This window comes from Styela clava, chromosome 9 (assembly GCF_964204865.1).
Source record: "Styela clava chromosome 9, kaStyClav1.hap1.2, whole genome shotgun sequence".
NCBI lineage: Eukaryota > Metazoa > Chordata > Ascidiacea > Stolidobranchia > Styelidae > Styela > Styela clava.
The window spans coordinates 4,869,420-4,893,618 of record NC_135258.1 but is presented as its reverse complement, the minus strand read 5'-3'; the positions used below and the strand labels follow the sequence as shown (position 1 = coordinate 4,893,618).

Genomic DNA, 24,199 nt, shown 5'->3' with positions numbered 1-24,199 from the left:
TCCTATGTGATGGCGTCACCTGCTTCATCTCAAGCCAGCGACACAAGTTCAAAGGTGAATCATATCCACTACTTTTTGGACAAGATGAATTTAGATGAATAATAGCATATCACATTGCCATTACTCGTCCGTTCTGTTGCAGATAATTATGTTAATTAAAAGTTATAATTTGAAAAATTCAACTCATTACGGGTTTAATTCAGGCATTTGCATTTGAAGAAAGAGTATACGCAAAGGACGAGTCTTAATCGTGAGTGTTTTAAAAACACTCAAAAAAAAAACTTAATTTGTATACCATAGATCAGGGGTTCCTAAACTATGGCACACCGACAGAATCCAGCCCGCCATACTTGTCTATAAAATATATAAGTAGAAATTTGCTCATATAATTGACTTTGTTTATTTATGTTTTTTTTTTTATCACAGACATTTCTATTTTTGTCGCCTTCGAAATATTCATATTTGAAAAAGCTGACTGTTTAAGCCAGCGTTTCCCAACCTTATTAGGTCGCAGACTATTTTCTCACCGGCGAAAACCTTTGCGGACTCAACGTGCGTTCATTGCAACGGTATTCTGCGTGAAGAAGTAATAAAACCAAACACAACAGAATTGTAACGAATTTCAAAATTGGAAATTCTTCGCAATTACGCGTTTGTTAAAAGAGCCAGCTGGTGTATAAATGGCCTTTTCTAGCGCACGATATTAAATCCATGACAACGACGAGAATTTAAAATGTCTTTCTATTTTAATTTAATTGTGTCCATGGTCGCTCGCGGCTGGGTCGACTAACGACAAGATGAAAGCATTACTTATTTAAAATGCCAAGGCAATCTTTGAACATAATAAAGTGAGAATATATTGCCCGATTGTATTTAGTTTTGATACATATTTTTTGCGATTCTTCGAGTTTGTTATCGCCGTTAGAAAAATCCTACTATCTGGTATAAATTTCCAGAAAGTACAACTTGATTTAGTACTTATTAAAAATATAATTAGTGTATATTAGTAAATTGAATAAAAATCTTCATCGCCTTGTTTTAATATTAATTTAATTGTGATCATTTTAATCTGCGGTTGTGTTGACGAAATAAAAGCAATACAAGAAAATATCATGACAATCAGGGGACACAAAAATGCGTGGTAAAGTGCCCGATTATATTTTGTTTTGATTCGTATTTTTATGAATTCGACAAATCTGAGCTGTTCGTACAACACTTAATGCGCTCCAGTACTGTACGTACCAATGTGAAGGTAGTAAAGCCAAGAATCGTGAGGAAAAATGCCCTAATACTACAGCAGCACCCAAAATTTTGCGATTTGCAATATCTAAAAACGCGTTTTTAATCGGTTGCGGACTATCATAAAACAAAACTTGTGGTTTTTTATTTAATATTTTGTATTACCGCTTCTCAATTAAGAAAATTCGGGTTGCCACAATTGAAACCTACCAGAAAAAATTATTTCTCGCTGTTCGAGCTCGCGAGACACACCACTTAGGTATCTCTATCCACGCATGTGCCGACTTGTGTTTTCGTCGGGAATCCGCAAGTGAGTCGTGAAATCCAATCGTTAAGCGACGCGCAAGTGACCTGTCGCGTCACCTGGTACCAAATTTTCGAATAATAAATTGCTATTCTAATAGTTGAATACTCCAATATGCCCACCCCCCCAGTAATTATTGACTCGATTAATGTTATGTGAATAAACTTACTTTTATGTTTATGTAAATTCTAACGAAAATCGTAACTTGGCTGATGGTTAAGTTTCGCAAAAACGTTTGCGGCCCGCAGTGACTTCATGGCTCGTTGCGGACTCATTCAAACGCTTCGCTGACTCATTTGAGACCGCGGACTCGGGTTGGGAAACACTGGTTTAAGCTGATATTTTGAGGAAAACACACAATTTGCCACCAGTCGTCGTAAACGCGATTACATTTTATCCAAGCTATAATCCCAAATAATAAAATTATTAGGTAAACGAGAAAATTGATTCGCCTAACGCGAAAATTACACTGTCTAAAATATCATTAATAAAAAAAATCGTGTTTGGACACAAAATAAACCTATGGATCGTCATTTTGAATTGTCTTCTTGTTGTTGTGAAAATACCGCTTTTCTCATCTACTCGCTGGATCAATTGCTTTGAAGTTGTCAGCGGTTAAAGGTTGTCTAAAGGCTATCACTTTTATTTATTCCAAAAATTTCTGTTAGCTCTATGAAATTCATATTCCTTTTTCACAAAAATATTTTTGTGGGATGACGTCATCAAAAATGAAAAAAAAAATCGTATCGTGCCCCGGTTTCGTGATCGCATCTCACTCAGTGATATCTTCCTACCGGTACTGATGCTACTACGTTTGGCTTTTGTGTTCAATTAATTGAGTGTTGCTCTCCTGTCAATCCTAGGATTCATCTATTGTCAGTCGTAAATGGTTTGGTTGCGGATTCACTACGATCTTCACTACGATTATAACAAAATTGTTCTGAAATATATAAGAAATACTTACAAGACATGTGGTATAACAATTGCTGCATATCTGCCCCTATATCCTAAGTCATTCTCAATTTAGCACCTGGCCTATTCAGATAGTCGGGAATGCCATGGAAGCGAAATGGTGGGGTTCCGACACCTAAAAACATGCTCGTTGTGCTAAATTACTATATCAGTTATATAACTTTATCGTTTGTTCATTGCAGAAGCAGGAAGATCCGTCAAGTAGAAACGCACGCAGCCTTTTTTCAGGAGTGATATCGTGGTGTAGCAAAAAATTAATAAGAGGTATGGAATGTTAATATGTTGCTTGAATTGAGCTAGTGTTTGGGTTAGGGGTGAATCTGCTAATAGTATGATTTCTTCATTATATTAAGATTGTAATTTTGATGTAATGTATTGTCGGCGAAAAAGTGAGTTTTATATTAATCCTATTAATGTAGAAAAGATTTTGCTTGTTATTAAGTTTTCAGAAATCGTATAAAAACATACAGAATCGTAATTCTGAATTACCGAAAGAGGGGGACTCAAATATTTATATATATAAACCTAATCCAAAAGTAAAGTAGGCGTTATGGCAATTTTGAATTACGGTCGATATGTACATTGGTCATCCAATATAAGTTAACAGTTTAGTAAATGGCAGACGCCACTTCCGTCGCACTATAAGTTGAATGAGGCGATTCATTGACTACGTTATGCTTTCCCACCTTCGTAACAAGAGAAAGAAAAGAGAGAAAAACGTCTGCTAATACCTGAACATGTTCCTCTTCTATATTTTCACTTTTTCTTTTTTGAGAGACGTATAGATAAGTTGAATAGTATAGACGTATAGATAGTGTTGAATCAAAAGTAAAGTAAGCGTTTTAGCAATTTCGAAATCCAGGAATGAGAGTTTTATTTTGATCTTGGAGGTCGGATTCCCAATGATATTGCTGTCACATTGGATATAAACTGTTGAGTTTTTTAGTTTTACACTTGATTAAAATTAATATCAAATTTCTACTACAGATTCTTCCAATTTGGACTATGTATCCAGTGGACAAGGAGATAGCGACAAGTTTCTTATGGATACGGAAGAGGGTGTGGGGGATAACAAAGATCCATTGGAAGGCAGTAGCGAAGTTTCCCAAGGTAAGGACGAACTTCAAGGTTCCAACGAACAAAATTATCAAAAATATTCATAAAAATTTCTGATTTTGCTGAAATAAATAAGATTTGACAGAATTCGAAGTTCTACTTTTGATGTAAAAATTTCGACTGTAACTATCCACCTCGAGATCACAAATTTTGGTTAGAAAATTTTGGCATTCAAGAATAAAATCACCATATTTTTTTCGAGTGACAAAGCACAAGACGAACTAGCAAAATTGAAAAACCCCAATTCACACAAATAAGGTTGTAACCATTGCACAATACCCGAGGCGAATCGTGTTCAGCATTTAGAATACACTCGCCATCATATCTCTAATTGCCATAAACGAGTTCTTAGGTTCGAATTACGTGGGGGGTAATTATGAGCGAAAGAATTGCTAAGCTCTTCGTCGTCATAGGGTGTTCACACAGCAGCTGTTCTGTTACGGTTCCTTTACTATCAAGCACATGCCTCTGAAATAATTGACGAACATATCGGTCAGGAATGGTAACCGGACAAGAGTGGTTCGCATGTAATTGAGACGTTTTATCGGCTTTCATCTCCCCTTGGATAAATATGTAAATCCTATGCTGTGTATAGCTGTTCGACAAAGCGAAAATCAATTTTGTTCAAGATTTATGTTTGTCTTCATAATCTTTTGCAGACGTCATAGACACTTCAAAGACTGACCAAGATGGTTTTACATATTCAGCCGAACATAATGATGACCCGAAAATAGCAAAACTCGAAAAAGAATTCGAAGAAAAGAAAATAGCTAGTGATCGAGATAGCGAGAGGAGAAATGCGGCAATGAGGAGACGATACGCAAAGCAAAATCTTAAAGCCAGGTAATCATAAAGAAAAGTTAAGATGATTTGGTATATTTTGCGGAATCGGACATTTTGATATTTGTCTGCTGGGAAAGATATAAATTAGTAAAACCGTTCATATATGGCGACCCATGATTTTTCGCAGCGCGGTAGGGCATCGAAATAGTCTTTTCAGTTCCAGATGCATAGTCTCGGTTGGTAAAAGACTCCTCAAGACACCAGTGTGAATAGACACGAAAAGTCCAGCAATGTTTTCGCAAATAATCATTCTCGAATTTGCGAAAAGGCCTATATTAGATTAGACTGAACTTTATTGGCATCGTATAGCTTAAAAATCTTGTATGTCACCCTAGTAATGTGCCTTTTATAGAAAGTCCGGATAGAGGTTTCGTTTCCATGGTAACAACGAAAAACGCGCCGATCGTTAGGAAATTTCCAGTTTTTTCACAATTGATCGCCGTTTTCTCGCCAACCAAGTTGAAAATTAAATTCCAAGAGCTCTATCTTCCGCATAGCAAAATACTCAAATAAGTCGTCTTTGGTCTCGATACTCTGTAAACTGGAGAAGCCTTAGGGATTTTAGTGAACATTATTTTATTTATTTTTAGCTACAGTATATCAGTCACGCGAGTATGTCAACGGAACGCGCAGCGTTCAAAATGAACTGGCAATTTCAGTAACTAGTTTCTATGGATGGTAACTGGTTGCTTGAGTGCGGGCCTGGTAACTAGTCATTGCATGTCGCAATTTTTAATAGGCGGTATGGATTGCTGTAGTAGAATATGACGTATTCAGTAACTTTATTCTTATTACTAAACTGGGAAAGCCTCGGGAATTTCAGTGTTTTATTATTAGCCACCCAAGCAAAATTCACGACGATACGAGCACTTTAAACTGATATGGCAGTAATGGAAAACATGTCACTGCGGCACGCTGGCGTTAGAGGTCAGCAATTTTTCTTGGATGGTGAAAGATTGACGGAATTTTTATGTGCTTAAGCCTTAAGGTTTACTGTACCCACTTCTCGCTGTCAGAGGGTGGTTCACCTAATTCACCGCTGGCTACGGTTTCTTCAACTAATTAAGTCTATAAATTGGGATTGCTATATCCGAATCAAACTGGTAAGCAGCCCTCATCGTATGAATATGATAAATAATCCTATTCTATTAAATCGTTAAGTGTCGGGGAAATGTTGAATCTTGCATGTATATATATATTATGTTCTTTCAGCGTAAGTTGTAATCATAATGCCTAGGCGAAAAAAAACTATAAGACGATTATTGGGAGCACAAACAAAGGCAAAATTGAACGAATGTTGCAGCAATAGTCAGATTGAAGAGGACCCGCATAGCGTACAGTCCACTAGCCATTCCATTGTACCGGAAACCATTCTTGTGAAGAAGTATGCAAAGGTACGACGGGGAGGTGTTTTGCAGCGGCTAGCACTGCGGGATTGCGTATCAGCGGAGATCCTAGGCGCCTACCGGGTTGTGATAGATATATTTCTGTTTGTTACAGGATCAATTTGGCAGAAGATGTCGGCTGTGAAGTACCTCCCAAAAAAACGTATGTGTAAGTAATATTTCAAATCATAATTCGAAATAGTATTAACACTACTAAATTTCTTTCTGAAAAACTTTCCATTCCTAATGTAAGTTAGTTTAAAGGTGTTGTAGAGAGCCAATCTTGAGAGCAATGAGGTCACTCATAAAAATGCTGCAAGTTACCACTAACCTGTAAAAATGCCAATGTTATCGATGCATAAATATATTATTTTTTAACGTTAATTTATATTATCATGTGCAAACGTGGCGATTTAAAAAACATTAAATTCAAGAAAGGAGCAAATTGGGATTAAGATTTAGTAACAACGAGGACCCACTGAAATCCCTTTGTCTCAGCCCATTTTATATAACAATTTTTTCACAGGTAAGCCCTTCCCTTTTTAGAAGCGTTTTCTTGAATTCTTATAAACAGAAAAATGTTAAAGAGCAATTCACCCCATTGGGCCAATATTTGTGAAAAAAAATTATAAATCCTTGTTAATATTCGCCTAGTAGAGATTTAAATTCTAATTTAATCAAATTATCTTTAATGTTTCCTTGTTTAATATTCGAACAAAATGGTGCCACAACCGATAATATACGTAAGACCACGGATAAGAAATTCGAACTTGTGTTTATATTAAGGAGGTCGCAAACTCAGACCTATCTTAAATGTCTCACAACCTAATCATTATTTCGAAACAGCCGTCAAAACGCAAACAATTGTACCCATTTTCGGCACCTATCCGTAAGCTAATACAAAATCCATTGAAGAGATAACATAGCTATATAGTTCAGCATAGTTATCTATACTATGTTCTCATGACTACTGATTCTACAGATAATAAATACATCACATAATACATTTTATGTTCGGACCATCCATGAAATGGCTAACAACCATCCACTGGCCAGTTAAAGTATCGAATGTCACCGAATTCGTCGTTGTTCGAATACTGAAAATTTTCAATTTTTTAAAAACCAAAGTCGAATCACTCTGGTGTTTAGTTTGAGTGTTTTCGTTTACGTGACTCGAGTTTGATTCTGGTCACTGATTCGATTCTCAATAACACTGGTTTCAAACATGCTTTCCCAAGACTTTTTAATAAGCAGCAAATGCAATTGGTGAATTCAATACTTGAGAGAATTGGAATTATCTATCTATCTATATATATTATATTTTAGGTGCTCAGAAACGAAGCACGTTGGACTGTGCATCATTATAAATAACATTACAAAGTATTTACGCCCAGCAGGTCAGTGACTTTGTTATTTTCTCGTAAATCTTTGCGCATTGCGCATAAAATGCCTTATTCACTGTGCATAATTTAATAAACGTAAAAACAGTTAATTTAATTATAAGGATGAATTAAAACAGTTGAAAGGCAAATAGCAAATCGTTACATCGCCAATAAGGTATTTTTTTGCAAAAGTCCATAATTCATGCACATTGATACATATAACTTCCAGGTCGTACTACATTCGCTTGCTTGACCCTTCAATTTTAGTTCATTACCTTTTTTTTCGATGAACTCGTTTAGCTTCTCTTCGCAAGTTCTTCACCAGCGCCGGTTACAAAGTGGAGTTTCACGAATGTCTGAAAATGGAGTCGATTTTTAATCCAGCAAGGTCAAGGAATTTTGACGATTATGGATGTCTTGTGTGTTTTGTTCTTTCTACCGGTGTGTACATTTATTGAACAAAAAATCTTATTTGAAAATCTTTTGAAAATGATTTGCTATGCACTTCCCGTACCACGTGTACCGCTTGCACATACGTCCCACGTGTACCACGCATTCCGTTTTTACCATTGTGCGGTTTGTGAGCTGACCAGCTATAACTCGGCTACGAAATCGAAAAAAGGTGCAATCTGATAACCATAAAATTTCTGAAGTCCATTATTTCACAAATGAACTTTGAGGTCCAAGAATTTTATTTTTGATTTCTGTTGAAATTTTGAACTTCTAACTCATTAGAGTCCAACACTTTAAATAAATCGAAAATGCAATCCCTGTTCGATCACCAGTAAATATTCTCTCTTCTTGTGTTTTTTGCCTATATTACTCATTTCAGGAAACGACAGACTTATTGAAACTGCAGACAACTCGTCTATTACAATGAATGAAGTAGTGCAATCCTTCAATCCGGATGAATTTCCGAGTCTTAACGGAAAACCAAAAGTATTTTTCTTCCAGGTGAGCAATGGTGGGAATAAAACCCTTCGCAATGGCCGCAACTTTTTCATAAGATTTATAAAAATTTCGTTGTTTTCATACAAATCAGTCCAATACAATTGGAAGTATCTCTGCGATTCGCTAAAATTAAACTGGTTTTCCAGAATGCTAATGTGTGGTCATCACGAAACACTTGGAATAATTTCAAAAATATTGCGATATGGGGCAGGAAGATATCAAAAGTTGTCTTTTTTCAGAACAGAATAGATATCTATGACGATAAGAATCTATGGAATGACGACGAGCCTACAACATTTCCAACTTACGCTGATACATTTGTCCTGCGATCGACTTTGAGAGATTTTATAAAAATATTCGCAGAAATATTAACCGGTCATCCAAGGTAAGTTGTGGGAAAGGGAATTGCTATGCGCAAAATTAATGTTCTGTAAAGTCAAGTTCAGCTATGTTAAAAGTATCAGATTTGAGAGAATCGCTTGCATCTCACTCTTTTGTTGTAAATTTGTTCTAAATCTTTTATAATGAATACCACATGGATACGATCTCAGAATCAATCTTTTAATTTACAGTCATCTTTGTTGTAACTTGCAACCATCTTTTTAACTGAGAGAAATGCTCTATTAACTTTGACTTTCCTGCTGATAAAATACGGACTCCAGTCGTTAACTCCGGTAATGAAAACTTAACTCAATCAAAATCCAATAAATTTCTCAAGCTTTTGTCTGTTTCAGCATAACAGACTAATTACGACGTTTGGAAGTCTGAAATTTGGTCTCCGATTACTTCGAAGCAGACTAAGCATTTCACTCTCGCTTCTATAAAATGTTTAAGAACAACGTCTGTCCCTACTTTTATAACAGCAAAAAGGCAAAACTTTCACTCCAACTACAACCTAAAGGCCTAGTCGCAAAAATATTCTACCCACTGCATTGAGCATTGCATCAGTCGTAGCTCATCCCACATCCAGATTAAAGCGATTATTATCGCTGGAATATTAAACGAATTCCATTTGTTACAGAAAATCGCTCTCTACCATTATGACCTTGCTACAATACGAAATACTTTACTCATTCACCAATAATGAACGATACCATGTTATATCGACTTTGGCAAAAGAGGTGAGAACTTCTGATGTCGTGAATGAGCATGGTTGCTCTTTTCGAGTTGGTACTTACCTACTACAAATATTCGTGAAAGAACCACAACTGTTTGAACCTGATTTTAATGTGCGAGTAGGGAGAGAAGACAATGACGTTTTATTGATTTGAAAATGTATTCCACTCCTCGGCGTATTGTACCCAAGTTAGTTATTCATTAACGCAACATGAATGTCTGATATTACACGTTTTTAGATCACGTAACAAGCAACATACCATAATCTAGTGTCTCAAGCTTTTGTCTGTTTCAGCATAACAGACTAATTACGACGTTTGGAAGTCTGAAATTTGGTCTCCGATTACTTCGAAGCAGACTAAGCATTTCACTCTCGCTTCTATAAAATGTTTAAGAACAACGTCTGTCCCTACTTTTATAACAGCAAAAAGGCAAAACTTTCACTCCAACTACAACCTAAAGGCCTAGTCGCAAAAATATTCTACCCACTGCATTGAGCATTGCATCAGTCGTAGCTCATCCCACATCCAGATTAAAGCGATTATTATCGCTGGAATATTAAACGAATTCCATTTGTTACAGAAAATCGCTCTCTACCATTATGACCTTGCTACAATACGAAATACTTTACTCATTCACCAATAATGAACGATACCATGTTATATCGACTTTGGCAAAAGAGGTGAGAACTTCTGATGTCGTGAATGAGCATGGTTGCTCTTTTCGAGTTGGTACTTACCTACTACAAATATTCGTGAAAGAACCACAACTGTTTGAACCTGATTTTAATGTGCGAGTAGGGAGAGAAGACAATGACGTTTTATTGATTTGAAAATGTATTCCACTCCTCGGCGTATTGTACCCAAGTTAGTTATTCATTAACGCAACATGAATGTCTGATATTACACGTTTTTAGATCACGTAACAAGCAACATACCATAATCTAGTGTCTCTGAAGAAAACTAATGCACTCTCAAACTTTTAAGGTCTACTTCACTATAGAGAAAGGTACGGCCGGGACGTCAAACCACCAAACAATGGCTCATATTCACGCACCCATGGAAAATTGTTCGAACGATTCAAAGAAAGGTATTTTAATGATTGCGATATAAAATTTGAACACCAGTTATCTCAGAACAAAGAAAATCTATAAAATGGCCTAATCATTTGACGCTCGTTCGCTCATTCAGTTGCTAGTCCGCTGGAGTTGGAGCCGTAGTTTGGGTACTCCCGAAGTATGTGTACCAGGTTAGGGTTAGGCCATAATTTTATTCCGATTTTCCTTATTTTAGTTCGATTGCGAGGACTGTCTACGTTAGCCAAGTGAATACCCCCCCGTCCATAGGTTTCAGTCCCCTTACACAACTTGATGTAAAATGGGCGAACAAAATTAGTTACCTCCATATTGGTACACATACTTCTGGATCGCTGTAGTTTGAATAGACAGTGGCTCCGGCGATTTCTTTTTTACGTTGTAGATGGGCCCCGACTTGATAACCATTGGGACTTTTAAGTGTAATCACAAGCATGAAATATCTGCCCAAATGCAGTTTTGTGGAAGCGGGACTCAAGACTTTATTTTGTAACAGTTAAAAATTTCAAAATTGAAGTTTTGTATAAATAAATTCAACTTGAAACTTTTAAAATAATACTCTGGATTGAATTTTATGAAAAAATTATGAGCTGAAAAAGAAAAAAAAGATTTTACTATTTGTATGGGTTAATAAAAAATTATAAATGTTAAACTGCAACTAGATGGTTAGGAGCTCGAGCCACTGAAATTTCTGGTAGCTCCGTCTTCATCAGAATGTCATGGTTCCAAACTCCGAGTCCCCAGCCTGGTCCTAACCGTAACTAAATACCGCCATATTATTAAATACAACTTTCATCGTCCTAACCGAACCCAAAATAACATTTCATTATTACATCGGCTTTTATACGCTCTAATCTAAGCCTCCCTCAAAATTAAAAAACAGAAACGACAAATTTGAGGAGTCGTATTCGGATAACGTTTCAATTCCAGTAATCTTGTGAAACGCGTGGTCGTCCATACACTGCTGCAATGTAACCCAATAAATCCTTCATCAAATTTAATAAACTACACCACCTCACGAAGGCGTGGTGAAGTTGACACTATCTAAAACACAAAAACGATTATCTTTTTCAGGTAGTTTCTGAAGTCTGTAAATCTAAGTCGAATAAACGTTTCGACACAATTCGGAAAAACAACGTTACGATATAGTAAAATCAATGATCTTTATCAAATTATGCTCGGGCCTTGCATGAAATTCATAACGTGAAAAGGTACATCCGGCGGTGAAAATTGTTTTTAACAACTTTAAACATATTTAGTGTTGTTAGCGATAACTATTATCACCAAAAACATAAAAGCGCAGCAACGATTTACACTCATCATGAAACTGCACTTGCTGCGTTTCTTTGTTGTTTTCAAGTATTTGGCATTTTTTGCACCCTTTTTTTGGCATATTAGCTTGTAAAAATGTGAGTTTCCCATGACAGGGTACTGTAGAACATGAAGCATAACGTACCGGTATTTTATTGAACCTCAGAACTTGTTTACTATCTTTCAAAAACTGGCTATAGGACTAGTATAAGATTATTTCGACTCAATATTCAGCATATTAGACGATAAAATAATTGAATATGGTGTACTGTGTCGTATACGGGTGCTCTGCAACGTCTGAGAAACAGCGTGACCGGTCTTTCCATGAGTTCCCAATGGATCCAAAGCCTTCACAACTTCAAACCCATATAAAGTTCTAAATTTGTATTCAATCATCATCACTAATAATTCATTAGAAAGAAGAGATGGAGCACTTTCAATATATCAATAGCTCTAACCTTTAATACCAAAATTAATAAATGTAACTATTGAACATAAACTCAGTCGTGCTACGAATTTGAACACACATCTCGTTTTCAAGTACAAATTTTGCTTATCCTAACCTAACCCTAAACACTATACTTTATTGATAAATACAAATTTTCTCTGTTCTTATCCACCCTAACTAAAAACAGCGTACCGTAATATTTATTAGAAAATTTCGTCATCCTACTATCCTAATCCCCAACACTCATTCACTCTAGATATCAAGCCATCGGGTGATACAGCGGCACATGTTTACCCGCCTGTGCAAGGAGGAGCGAGCGAGGAGTCTATGCAAGAAGGAGCGGGCGAGGAGTCTGTGCAAGGAGGAGCGGACGAGGAGCCTGTGCAAGGAGGAACGGGCAATACAGCAACCTCGTTAGAAGGTATTTTAATGCTTTCGCAATACGATTATTCTAATTAATTTTGGAGTGACTATTGAGCTACCTAATAACATCCCAAACCTCATCCAAATTGGCCTGTTCAAATTGGGAAGTGGGCAAACTAGTGGTTCCTAAACATAACTTGAAAATGGTTTTCCGAAACCATAGGTTTAGTGTTAAATGGCTAACCCTAACCCATGGGATTTAGCACCCGCATATAGATTAAACCAGCGGAAATACACATGAGTTAAAATGTACGTGGGTTCAAATGTATGGTCACCAAAACGTATACATGAATTGATACGACGAAATCGAAGAGAGGTATTCCAATGTTCACTATCTTGGGCTAGTTCTAACTTTGCCAGAATATACGGCAGTAAACCAAACCTTTTCTCTGGTTGGTCAACGACGTAAACCCGCAGCAACGATTTACACTCATCATGAAACTGCACTTGCTGCGTTTCTTTGTCGTTTTCAAGTATTTGACAATTTTTGCATCCTTTTTTTGGCCTATTTGCTTGTAAAAATGTGAGTTTCCCATGGCAGGGTACTGTGGAACATGAAGCATAACGTACCGGTATTTTGTTAGATCTCAGAACTTGTTTACTATCTTTCAAAGACTGGCTACAGGACTAGTATAAGATTATTTCGACTCAATATTCAGCATATTAGACGATAAAATATTTGAATATGGTGTACTGTGTCGTATACGGGTGCTCTGCAACGTCTGAGAAACAGCGTGACCGATCTTTCCATGAGTTCCCAATGGATCCAAAGCCTTGACAACTTCAAACCTATATAAAGTTCTAAATTTGTATTCAATCATCATCACTAATATTTCATTAGAAAGAAGAGATGGAGCACTTTCAATATATTAATAGCTCTAACTTTTAATACCTAAATTAATAAATGTAACTATTGAACATAAACTCAGTCGTGCTACGAATTTGAACACACATCTCATTTTCAAGTACAACTTTTGCTTATCCTAACCTAACCCTAAACACTATACTTTATTGATAAATACAAATTTTATCTGTTCTTATCCACCCTAACTCAAAACAGCGTACCGTAATATTTATTAGAAAATTTCGTCATGCTACTATCCTAATCCCCAACACTCATTCACTCTAGATATCAAGCTATCGGGTGATACAGCGGCACATGTTTACCCGCCTGTGCAAGAAGAAGCGGACGAGGAGTCTGTGCAAGGAGGAGCGGGCGAGGAGCCTGTGCAAGGAGGAGCGGGCGAGGAGCCTGTGCAAGGAGAAGCGGGCGATACAGCAATTTCGTTAGAAAGTATTTTATTGCTTTCGCAATACGATTATTCTAATTAATTTTGGAGTGACTATTGAGCTACCTAATAATATCCCAAACCTCATCCAAATTGGCCTGTTCAAATTGGGAAGTGGGCAAACTAGTGGTTCCAAAACATATCTTGAAAATGGTTTTCCAAAACCATAAGTTTAGTGTTAAATGGCTATCCCTAACCCATGGGTTTTAGCACCCGCATATAGATTAAACCAGCGGATATACACATGGGTTAAAATGTACGTGGGTTCAAATGTACGGTCACCGAAACGTATACATGGATTGATACGACGAAATCGAAGAGAGGTATTCCAAAGTTCACTATCTTGGGTTACTTCTAACTTTGCCAGAAACTAAACCAAACCTTTTCTCTGGTTGGTCAACGACGTAAACCCGCAGCAACGATTTACACTCATCATGAAACTGCACTTGCTGCGTTTCTTTGTTGTTTTCAACTATTTGGCATTTTTTTGCATCCTTTTTTTGGCATATTTGCTTGTAAAAATGTGAGTTTTCCATGGCAGGGTACTGTAGAACATGAAGCATAACGTACCGGTATTTTATTGAACCTCTGAACTTGTTTACTATCTTTCAAAAACTGGCTATAGGACTAGTATAAGATTATTTCGACTTAATATTCAGCATTTTAGACGATAAAATAATTGAATATGGTGTACTGTGTCGTATACGGGTGCTCTGCAACGTCTGAGAAACAGCGTGTCCGATCTTTCTACGAGTTCCCAAAAGATCCAAAGCCTTGAAAACTTCAAACCCATATAAAGTTCTAAATTTGTATTCAATCATCATCACTAATAATTCATTAGAAAGAAGAGATGGAGCACTTTCAATATATTAATAGCTCTAACCTTTAATACCAAAATTAATAAATGTAACTATTGAACATAAACTCAGTCGTGCTACGAATTTGAACACACATCTCATTTTCAAGTACAAATTTTGCTTATCCTAACCTAACCCTAAACACTATACTTTATTGATAAATACAAATTTTACCTGTTCTTATCCACCCTAACTCAAAACAGCGTACCGTAATATTTATTAGAAAATTTCGTCATGCTACTATCCTAATCCCCAACACTCATTCACTCTAGATATCAAGCTATCGGGTGATACAGCGGCACATGTTTACCCGCCTGTGCAAGAAGAAGCGGACGAGGAGTCTGTGCAAGGAGGAGCGGGCGAGGAGCCTGTGAAAGGAGGAGCGGGCGAGGAGCCTGTGCAAGGAGAAGCGGGCGATACAGCAATTTCGTTAGAAAGTATTTTATTGCTTTCGCAATACGATTATTCTAATTAATTTTGGAGTGACTATTGAGCTACCTAATAATATCCCAAACCTCATCCAAATTGGCCTGTTCAAATTGGGAAGTGGGCAAACTAGTGGTTCCAAAACATATCTTGAAAATGGTTTTCCAAAACCATAAGTTTAGTGTTAAATGGCTATCCCTAACCCATGGGTTTTAGCACCCGCATATAGATTAAACCAGCGGATATACACATGGGTTAAAATGTACGTGGGTTCAAATGTACCGTCACCGGTAAGTATACATGGATTGATACGACAAAATCGAAGGGAGGGATTCCAATGTTCACTATCTTGGGTTACTTCTAACTTTGCCAGAATATACGGCAGTAAACCAAACCTTTTCTCTGGTTGGTCAACGACGTAAACCCCCAGCAACGATTTACACTCATCATGAAACTGCACTTGCTGCGTTTCTTTGTTGTTTTCAAGTACTTGGCATTTTTTTGCATCCTTTTTTTGGCATATTAGCTTGTAAAAATGTGAGTTTCCCATGGTAGGGTACTGTAGAACATGAAGCATAACGTACCGGTGTTTTATTGAACCTCAGAACTTGTTTACTATCTTTCAAAGACTGGCTAAAATACTAGTATAAGATTATTTCGACTCAATATTCAGCATATTAGACGATAAAAAAATTGAATATGGTGTACTGTGTCGTATACGGGTGCTCTGCAACGTCTGAGAAACAGCGTGACCAATCTTCCCATGAGTTTCCAAAGGATTCAAGGCCTTGACAACTTCAAACCCATATAAAGTTCTAAATTTGTATTCAATCATCATCATCACTAATAATTCATTAGAAAGAAGAGGTGAAGCACTTTTAATATAATAATAGCTTTAACCTTTAATAACAAAATTAATATATGTAACTATTGAACATAAACACAATTGTGCTACAAATTTAAACACACATCTCATTTTCAAGTACAAATTTTGCTTATCCTAACCTAACCCTAAACACTATACTTTATTGTTAAATACAAATTTTATCTGTTCTAATCCACCCTAACTCAAAACAGCGTACCGTAATATTAATTAGAAAATTTCGTCATCCCACTATCCTATTCCCCAACACTCATTCACTTTAGATATCAAGCCATCGGGTGATACAGCGGCACATGTTTACCCGCCTGTGCAAGGAGGAGCGGGCGAGGAGTCTATGCAAAAAGGAGCGGGCGAGGAGTCTGTGCAAGGAGGAGCGGGCGAGGAGTCTGTGCAAGGAGGAGCGGGCGAGGAGTCTGTGCAAGGAGGAGCGGGCGAGGAGCCTGTGCAAGGAGGAGCGGGCGAGGAGCCTGTGCAAGGAAGAGCGGGCAATACAGCAACTTCGTTAGAAGGTATTTTAATGCTTTCGCAATACGATTATTCTACTTAATTTTGGAGTGACTATTGAGCTACCTAATAACATCCCAAACCTCATCCAAATTGGCCTGTTCAAATTGGGAAGTGGGCAAACTAGTGGTTCCTAAACATAACTTGAAAATGGTTTTCCGAAACCATAGGTTTAGTGTTAAATGGCTATTCCTAACCCATGGGATTTAGCACCCACATATATATTAAACCAGCGGATATACACATGGGATCAAATGAACGTGGGTTCAAATGTACGGTCACCGAAACGTATACATGGATTGATACGACGAAATCGAAGAGAGGTATTCCAAAGTTCACTATCTTGGGTTACTTCTAACTTTGCCAGAAACTAAACCAAACCTTTGCTCTGGTTGGTCAACGACGTAAACCCGCAGCAACGATTTACACTCATCATGAAACTGCACTTGCTGCGTTTCTTTGTTGTTTTCAACTATTTGGCATTTTTTTGCATCCTTTTTTTGGCATATTTGCTTGTAAAAATGTGAGTTTTCCATGGCAGGGTACTGTAGAACATGAAGCATAACGTACCGGTATTTTATTGAACCTCTGAACTTGTTTACTATCTTTCAAAAACTGGCTATAGGACTAGTATAAGATTATTTCGACTTAATATTCAGCATTTTAGACGATAAAATAATTGAATATGGTGTACTGTGTCGTATACGGGTGCTCTGCAACGTCTGAGAAACAGCGTGTCCGATCTTTCTACGAGTTCCCAAAGGATCCAAAGCCTTGAAAACTTCAAACCCATATAAAGTTCTAAATTTGTATTCAATCATCATCACTAATAATTCATTAGAAAGAAGAGATGGAGCACTTTCAATATATTAATAGCTCTAACCTTTAATACCAAAATTAATAAATGTAACTATTGAACATAAACTCAGTCGTGCTACGAATTTGAACACACATCTCATTTTCAAGTACAAATTTTGCTTATCCTAACCTAACCCTAAACACTATACTTTATTGATAAATACAAATTTTATCTGTTCTTATCCACCCTAACTCAAAACAGCGTACCGTAATATTTATTAGAAAATTTCGTCATCCTACTATCCTAATCCCCAACACTCATTCACTCTAGATATCAAGCCATCGGGTGATACAGCGGCACATGTTTACCCGCCTGTGCAAGGAGGAGCGGGCGAGGAGTCTATGCAAGAAGGAGCGGGCGAGGAGTCTGTGCAAGGAGGAGCGGACGAGGAGCCTGTGCAAGGAGGAACGGGCAATACAGCAACTTCGTTAGAAGGTATTTTAATGCTTTCGCAATACGATTATTCTAATTAATTTTGGAGTGACTATTGAGCTACCTAATAATATCCCAAACCTCATCCAAATTGGCCTGTTCAAATTGGGAAGTGGGCAAACTAGTGGTTCCTAAACATAACTTGAAAATTGTTTTCCGAAACCATAGGTTTAGTGTTAAATGGCTAACCCTAACCCATGGGATTTAGCACCCGCATATAGATTAAACCAGCGGAAATACACATGGGTTCAAATGTATGGTCACCAAAACGTATACATGAATTGATACGACGAAATCGAAGAGAGGTATTCCAATGTTCACTATCTTGGGTTAGTTCTAACTTTGCCAGAATATACGGCAGTAAACCAAACCTTTTCTCTGGTTGGTCAACGACGTAAACCCGCAGCAACGATTTACACTCATCATGAAACTGCACTTGCTGCGTTTCTTTGTCGTTTTCAAGTATTTGACATTTTTTGCATCCTTTTTTTGGCCTATTTGCTTGTAAAAATGTGAGTTTCCCATGGCAGGGTACTGTAGAACATGAAGCATAACGTACCGGTATTTTGTTAAATCTCAGAACTTGTTTACTATCTTTCAAAGTCTGGCTACAGGACTAGTATAAGATTATTTCGACTCAATATTCAGCATATTAGACGATAAAATAATTGAATATGGTGTACTGTGTCGTATACGGGTGCTCTGCAACGTCTGAGAAACAGCGTGACCGATCTTTCCATGAGTTCCCAAAGGATTCAAGGCCTTGACAACTTCAAACCCATATAAAGTTCTAAATTTGTATTCAATCATCATCATCACTAATAATTCATTAGATAGAAGAGATGGAGCACTTTCAATATATTAATAGCTCTAACCTCTAATACCAAAATTAATAAATGTAACTATTGAACATAAACTCAGTCGTGCTACGAATTTGAACACACATCCCATTTTCAAGTACAAATTTCGCTTATCCTAACCTAACCCTAAACACTATACTTTATTGATAAATACAAATTTTATCTGTTCTTATCCACCCTAACTCAAAACAGCGTACCGTAATATTTATTAGAAAATTTCGTCATGCTACTATCCTAATCCCCAACACTCATTCACTCTAGATATCAAGCTATCGGGTGATACAGCGGCACGTGTTTACCCGCCTGTGCAAGAAGAAGCGGACGAGGAGTCTGTGCAAGGAGGAGCGGGCGAGGAGCCTGTGCAAGGAGGAGCGGGCGAGGAGCCTGTGCAAGGAGAAGCGGGCGATACAGCAATTTCGTTAGAAGGTATTTTATTGCTTTCGCAATACGATTATTCTAATTAATTTTGGAGTGACTATTGAGCTACCTTATAATATCCCAAACCTCATCCAAATTGGCCTGTTCAAATTGGGAAGTGGGCAAACTAGTGGTTCCAAAACATATCTTGAAAATGGTTTTCCGAAACCATAGGTTTAGTGTTAAATGGCTAACCCTAACCCATGGGTTTTAGCACCCGCATATAGATTAAACCAGCGGATATACACATGGGTGAAAATGTACGTGGGTTCAAATGTACCGTCACCGGTACGTATACATGGATTGATACGACAAAATCGAAGGGAGGGATTCCAATGTTCACTATCTTGGGTTATTTCTAACTTTGCCAGAATATACGGCAGTAAACCAAACCTTTTCTCTGGTTGGTCAACGACGTAAACCCCCAGCAACGATTTACACTCATCATGAAACTGCACTTGCTGCGTTTCTTCGTTGTTTTCAAGTACTTGGCATTTTTTTGCATCCTTTTTTTGGCATATTAGCTTGTAAAAATGTGAGTTTCCCATGGTAGGGTACTGTAGAACATGAAGCATAACGTACCGGTGTTTTATTGAACCTCAGAACTTGTTTACTATCTTTCAAAGACTGGCTAAAATACTAGTATAAGATTATTTCGACTCAATATTCAGCATATTAGACGATAAAAAAATTGAATATGGTGTACTGTGTCGTATACGGGTGCTCTGCAACGTCTGAGAAACAGCGTGACCGATCTTTCCATGAGTTCCCAAAGGATTCAAGGCCTTGACAACTTCAAACCCATATAAATTTCTAAATTTGTATTCAATCATCATCATCACTAATAATTCATTAGAAAGAAGAGGTGAAGCACTTTCAATATAATAATAGCTTTAACCTTTAATAACAAAATTAATATATGTAACTATTGAACATAAACTCAATTGTGCTACAAATTTAAACACACATCTCATTTTCAAGTACAAATTTTGCTTATCCTAACCTAACCCTAAACACTATACTTTATTGATAAATACAAATTTTATCTGTTCTTATCCACCCTAACTCAAAACAGCGTACCGTAATATTTATTAGAAAATTTCGTCATGCTACTATCCTATTCCCCAACACTCATTCACTCTAGATATCAAGCCATCGGGTGATACAGCGGCACATGTTTACCCGCCTGTGCAAGGAGGAGCGGGCGAGGAGTCTGTGCAAGGAGGAGCGGGCGAGGAGTCTGTGCAAGGAGGAGCGGGCGGGGAGTCTGTGCAAGGAGTAGGGGGCGAGGAGCCTGTGCAAGGAGGAGCGGGCGATACAGCAACTTCGTTAGAAGGTATTTTAATGCTTTCGCAATACGATTATTCTAATTAATTTTGGAGTGACTATTGAGCTACCTAATAATATATCAAACCTCATCCAAATTGGCCTGTTCAAATTGGGAAGTGGGCAAACTAGTGGTTCCAAAACATATCTTGAAAATGGTTTTCCGAAACCATAGGTTTAGTGTTAAATGGCTAACCCTAACCCATGGGATTTAGCACCCACATATATATTAAACCAGCGGATATACACATGGGATCAAATGGACGTGGGTTCAAATGTACGGTCACCGAAACGTATACATGGATTGATACGACGAAATCGAAGAGAGGTATTCCAATGTTCACTATCTTGGGTTACTTCTAACTTTGCCAGAAACTAAACCAAACCTTTTCTCTGGTTGGTCAACGACGTAAACCCGCAGCAACGATTTACACTCATCATGAAACTGCACTTGCTGCGTTTCTTTGTTGTTTTCAACTATTTGGCATTTTTTTGCATTCTTTTTTTGGCATATTTGCTTGTAAAAATGTGAGTTTTCCATGGCAGGGTACTGTAGAACATGAAGCATAACGTACCGGTATTTTATTGAACCTCTGAACTTGTTTACTATCTTTCAAAAACTGGCTATAGGACTAGTATAAGATTATTTCGACTTAATATTCAGCATTTTAGACGATAAAATAATTGAATATGGTGTACTGTGTCGTATACGGGTGCTCTGCAACGTCTGAGAAACAGCGTGTCCGATCTTTTCACGAGTTCCCAAAGGATCCAAAGCCTTGACAACTTCAAACCCATATAAAGTTCTAAATTTGTATTCAATCATCATCACTAATAATTCATTAGAAAGAAGAGGTGAAGCACTTTCAATATATTGAAAAAATACAGATAGGATTCGAATAATTGTTGTTTGAAAATCCAAATTTATAAAAAAAAAATTATTTACAGTAAAAAATGTAAATGTTTATCCAATTTTAGAATATCGAAGCAGTCATTTTTGAAAAAATAATTACATTTCTTCATAGTCATATTGGTATAAATATTCAATATACAAAATATAATGTAGCTATGTTCAATGAAAGTGCCATAGTTTGGCCCCCTGAAATTTCAACCATGTGTTTTCTAACAGTGTTCCAAAGTGCTTTGCCGTTTACACCATCAATGCATGATTATTCATTCACTGTTACACACCAGCCAAGGATAAATACAAGATAAATCACAAAAATCGAATAATATCAAAAATAAAGAATCCAATCTCTCCATCTCTCATTTCTTTCAATAAAATGTTTATGTTTATTATTTGATGTCCACCGACTTCCTTTACTGATAAAACGGACTATGAGTCACTCTTCAATAACAAAATCCCCCTTCCAAACAATTACTGTTCAAAAACTACAATAAAATAGCTCAGTGTGACTTCAATCAATCACCTCGAAGGATTTGTTTTTGTACAATGACGTAATACGACTCTTACTCGTGCCCTTTTCTCCAAACAAGACTAAATAAAACAGCCACTGATATCTATCAAGATTTTAAAGAATCTCTCTACCGACTACTTACTTCGCTAGTGAATTTATCCAGGGTACCTACGCGCGCATGGCTTTGTTCATAATGTTTTTATTTTCCAGGTGGATTATCTGTAACGGAATAGTGATGAGAAAATTTTGCAAGCTGTGATATAGTACATTAAATATTGTTTGAGTGTTTTTCAATGAAAAAATTGATGATATACTAATTATTTAATCAACTTTGTAAAATAAAATGCTACATATTAACTGCCTGAATAATCGTTGCGATTAATTTTTTTGTTGCCGCCTACTCTATTTTTAAATTGGATAATTTTGAAAGTTTGATAAAATTGAAAGTACCGGCAACAACTTACCCTCTTTATATAAATCTGTCTTTGCTATAAAAGTGCAATTACTTAACGTTTGACTCTAAAATTATCAAAGTCAATTCTACTAGTGAACTGCACATAAATAAATTTATTACGCATATTTATGTAATCATATGTTTGTAATAATATACTTTGCGTAGTTTGCATGTAAACCACCTAATTGTTGGCTGTATAGCGTTATGATTATCGTGTTTTACTCACTTTATAATGGCAGTATTGGCAACTTTGGTAGCAGTGCTTGTATTGATTTGTTTGTAATAGTTTTTACAATCTGCAGTTAAAGTTTGTCAAATACACAATTGTGACATATTTATGACTCATATGCGCAATATAAATTTACAATTAGCAATGATAACGACTAAAGAAAAGCATATTTAAAAGTATATTTGTTTATTTAGATACTTTATTTTGCATACTTTATTTCACTTTGTATATATATTGTGCGTTACGTGTTTTGAAATAATAGACATAATCAATTGTAAAAGAGTAATGACCCTTTTTCGAAGCATTGTCCCAGAGATGAGATTAAGAGTCTCTTTTGATTTATTGTCACTTTGTCCGATTGATCTTTCATTTATGTATTAATAAACAAACGAGTGCATTGTGAAAATGTTTTTGGAGAAAACTTCCGAAAAAGATAGAAAGAATGCCTATAAAAGAAAGCTGAAAAAGGTTATATCAACCAAAGCAACGATAAGCGGCATGTAATATTATTGGGCGCTCCCGTAGTGTGTGCACCAAGATGGCGCACAACCTGAACCCAACCTGGTACACATACTATGTTGAAGTTGTGCGCCATCTTGGGGCACATACTACAGGAACACCTATTTTTGTATCTTGCTTGCCGCCCTACATCTCATGTGGATGTGCCATCCGTAAAGTATCTAGCTTCTGGTTCGTTATGCACCTCATATGGACGCAGCGTCCGTAAGGTATCTTTCTTTAGCACACAGTAGCATCACGGTTTTGCATAGTCACACATATATGTACAATTAATAGCGTATAACCTTCAACAATACAGATGAAACACATTTCAAAGCGGTTTTGTACTTCATAAATTTATCCAATAATTGAGCCATTATCTTTGACTATATTTTCATACACGAATAATGTTTATACGCCCTCAAGCGGATTCTTATCAAAAGTTTGAAAAAAATATCGTTTTGTGGTTTCTCGAAAACCTTAAAAAGTTAATTAAAGAAAAATTGAGGAAAATTTTTTTCATATAAGACATGAATAATTACCCGTTACTACTTCAGTTACAAACACAAGCATCCGAACCTCGTGCTTTTGGCGATATGCGTAGATTCTTGCGGTTACTGCTAATAGTTCTTGACAGAATATGGGTGAGTATACTAGCTAGGCAATATACCTCTGTTAGAATGGAACTACAGAGACTGGCGAGCGCTATGTTAATAAGCACAAATTACAAAAATATTACGAGTGAATTTTGTGGTTTATTTTTGTCAGTCAGGTGAAACTCATACTTCCATCGGACTACCGGATACTAATTTATTAACTCTACGAGTGAAGAAAGTCTTTATTGATAGATAATACATATTAAGCCTATTCTCTCTATATTGTAAACAAATTTAGTTGAATGTTTCAAAATATGATCATCATTTAGAGTGGGTGTAAACTAAGCTAAAGCATCCCAACCTGCTGTTTCTGGCAATATGCTTGGATTCGCGCGATTACTGCTAATATTTCTTGACAGAATAGCCCCATCTGAGCTATGCACTGTCCCCTGGATGGAATCACATTTATTATATAAGATATTTTTATTTTTTTATTCATATATTAACAATTATAAGAGATGAATAAGTAGGATATGGATATATAATAATTAGAAAATAAAGAACTAAA

At 36.7% G+C, this 24,199-nt stretch overlaps 2 protein-coding genes across 2 annotated transcripts; both read left to right on the top strand.

Annotated features, from left to right (window-relative positions):
- The first annotated feature begins 9 nt into the window (after positions 1–9).
- Positions 10–9,463, top strand: LOC120340051 (uncharacterized). The gene is made up of 10 exons (XM_078116120.1): positions 10–54; positions 2,698–2,779; positions 3,503–3,625; positions 4,291–4,474; positions 5,975–6,028; positions 7,186–7,256; positions 7,542–7,682; positions 8,074–8,195; positions 8,432–8,577; positions 9,214–9,463. Exons 1-10 carry the CDS (start codon positions 10–12, stop codon positions 9,461–9,463), a joined length of 1,218 nt encoding a protein of 405 aa, XP_077972246.1.
- A 431-nt stretch (positions 9,464–9,894) lies between these two features.
- Positions 9,895–22,921, top strand: LOC120340050 (uncharacterized). The gene is made up of 10 exons (XM_078116377.1): positions 9,895–9,990; positions 10,295–10,397; positions 12,417–12,581; positions 13,713–13,877; positions 15,002–15,166; positions 16,302–16,547; positions 17,672–17,836; positions 18,955–19,119; positions 20,255–20,446; positions 22,065–22,921. Exons 1-10 carry the CDS (start codon positions 9,910–9,912, stop codon positions 22,085–22,087), a joined length of 1,470 nt encoding a protein of 489 aa, XP_077972503.1. The 5' UTR covers positions 9,895–9,909; the 3' UTR covers positions 22,088–22,921.
- The last annotated feature ends 1,278 nt before the right edge of the window (positions 22,922–24,199 follow it).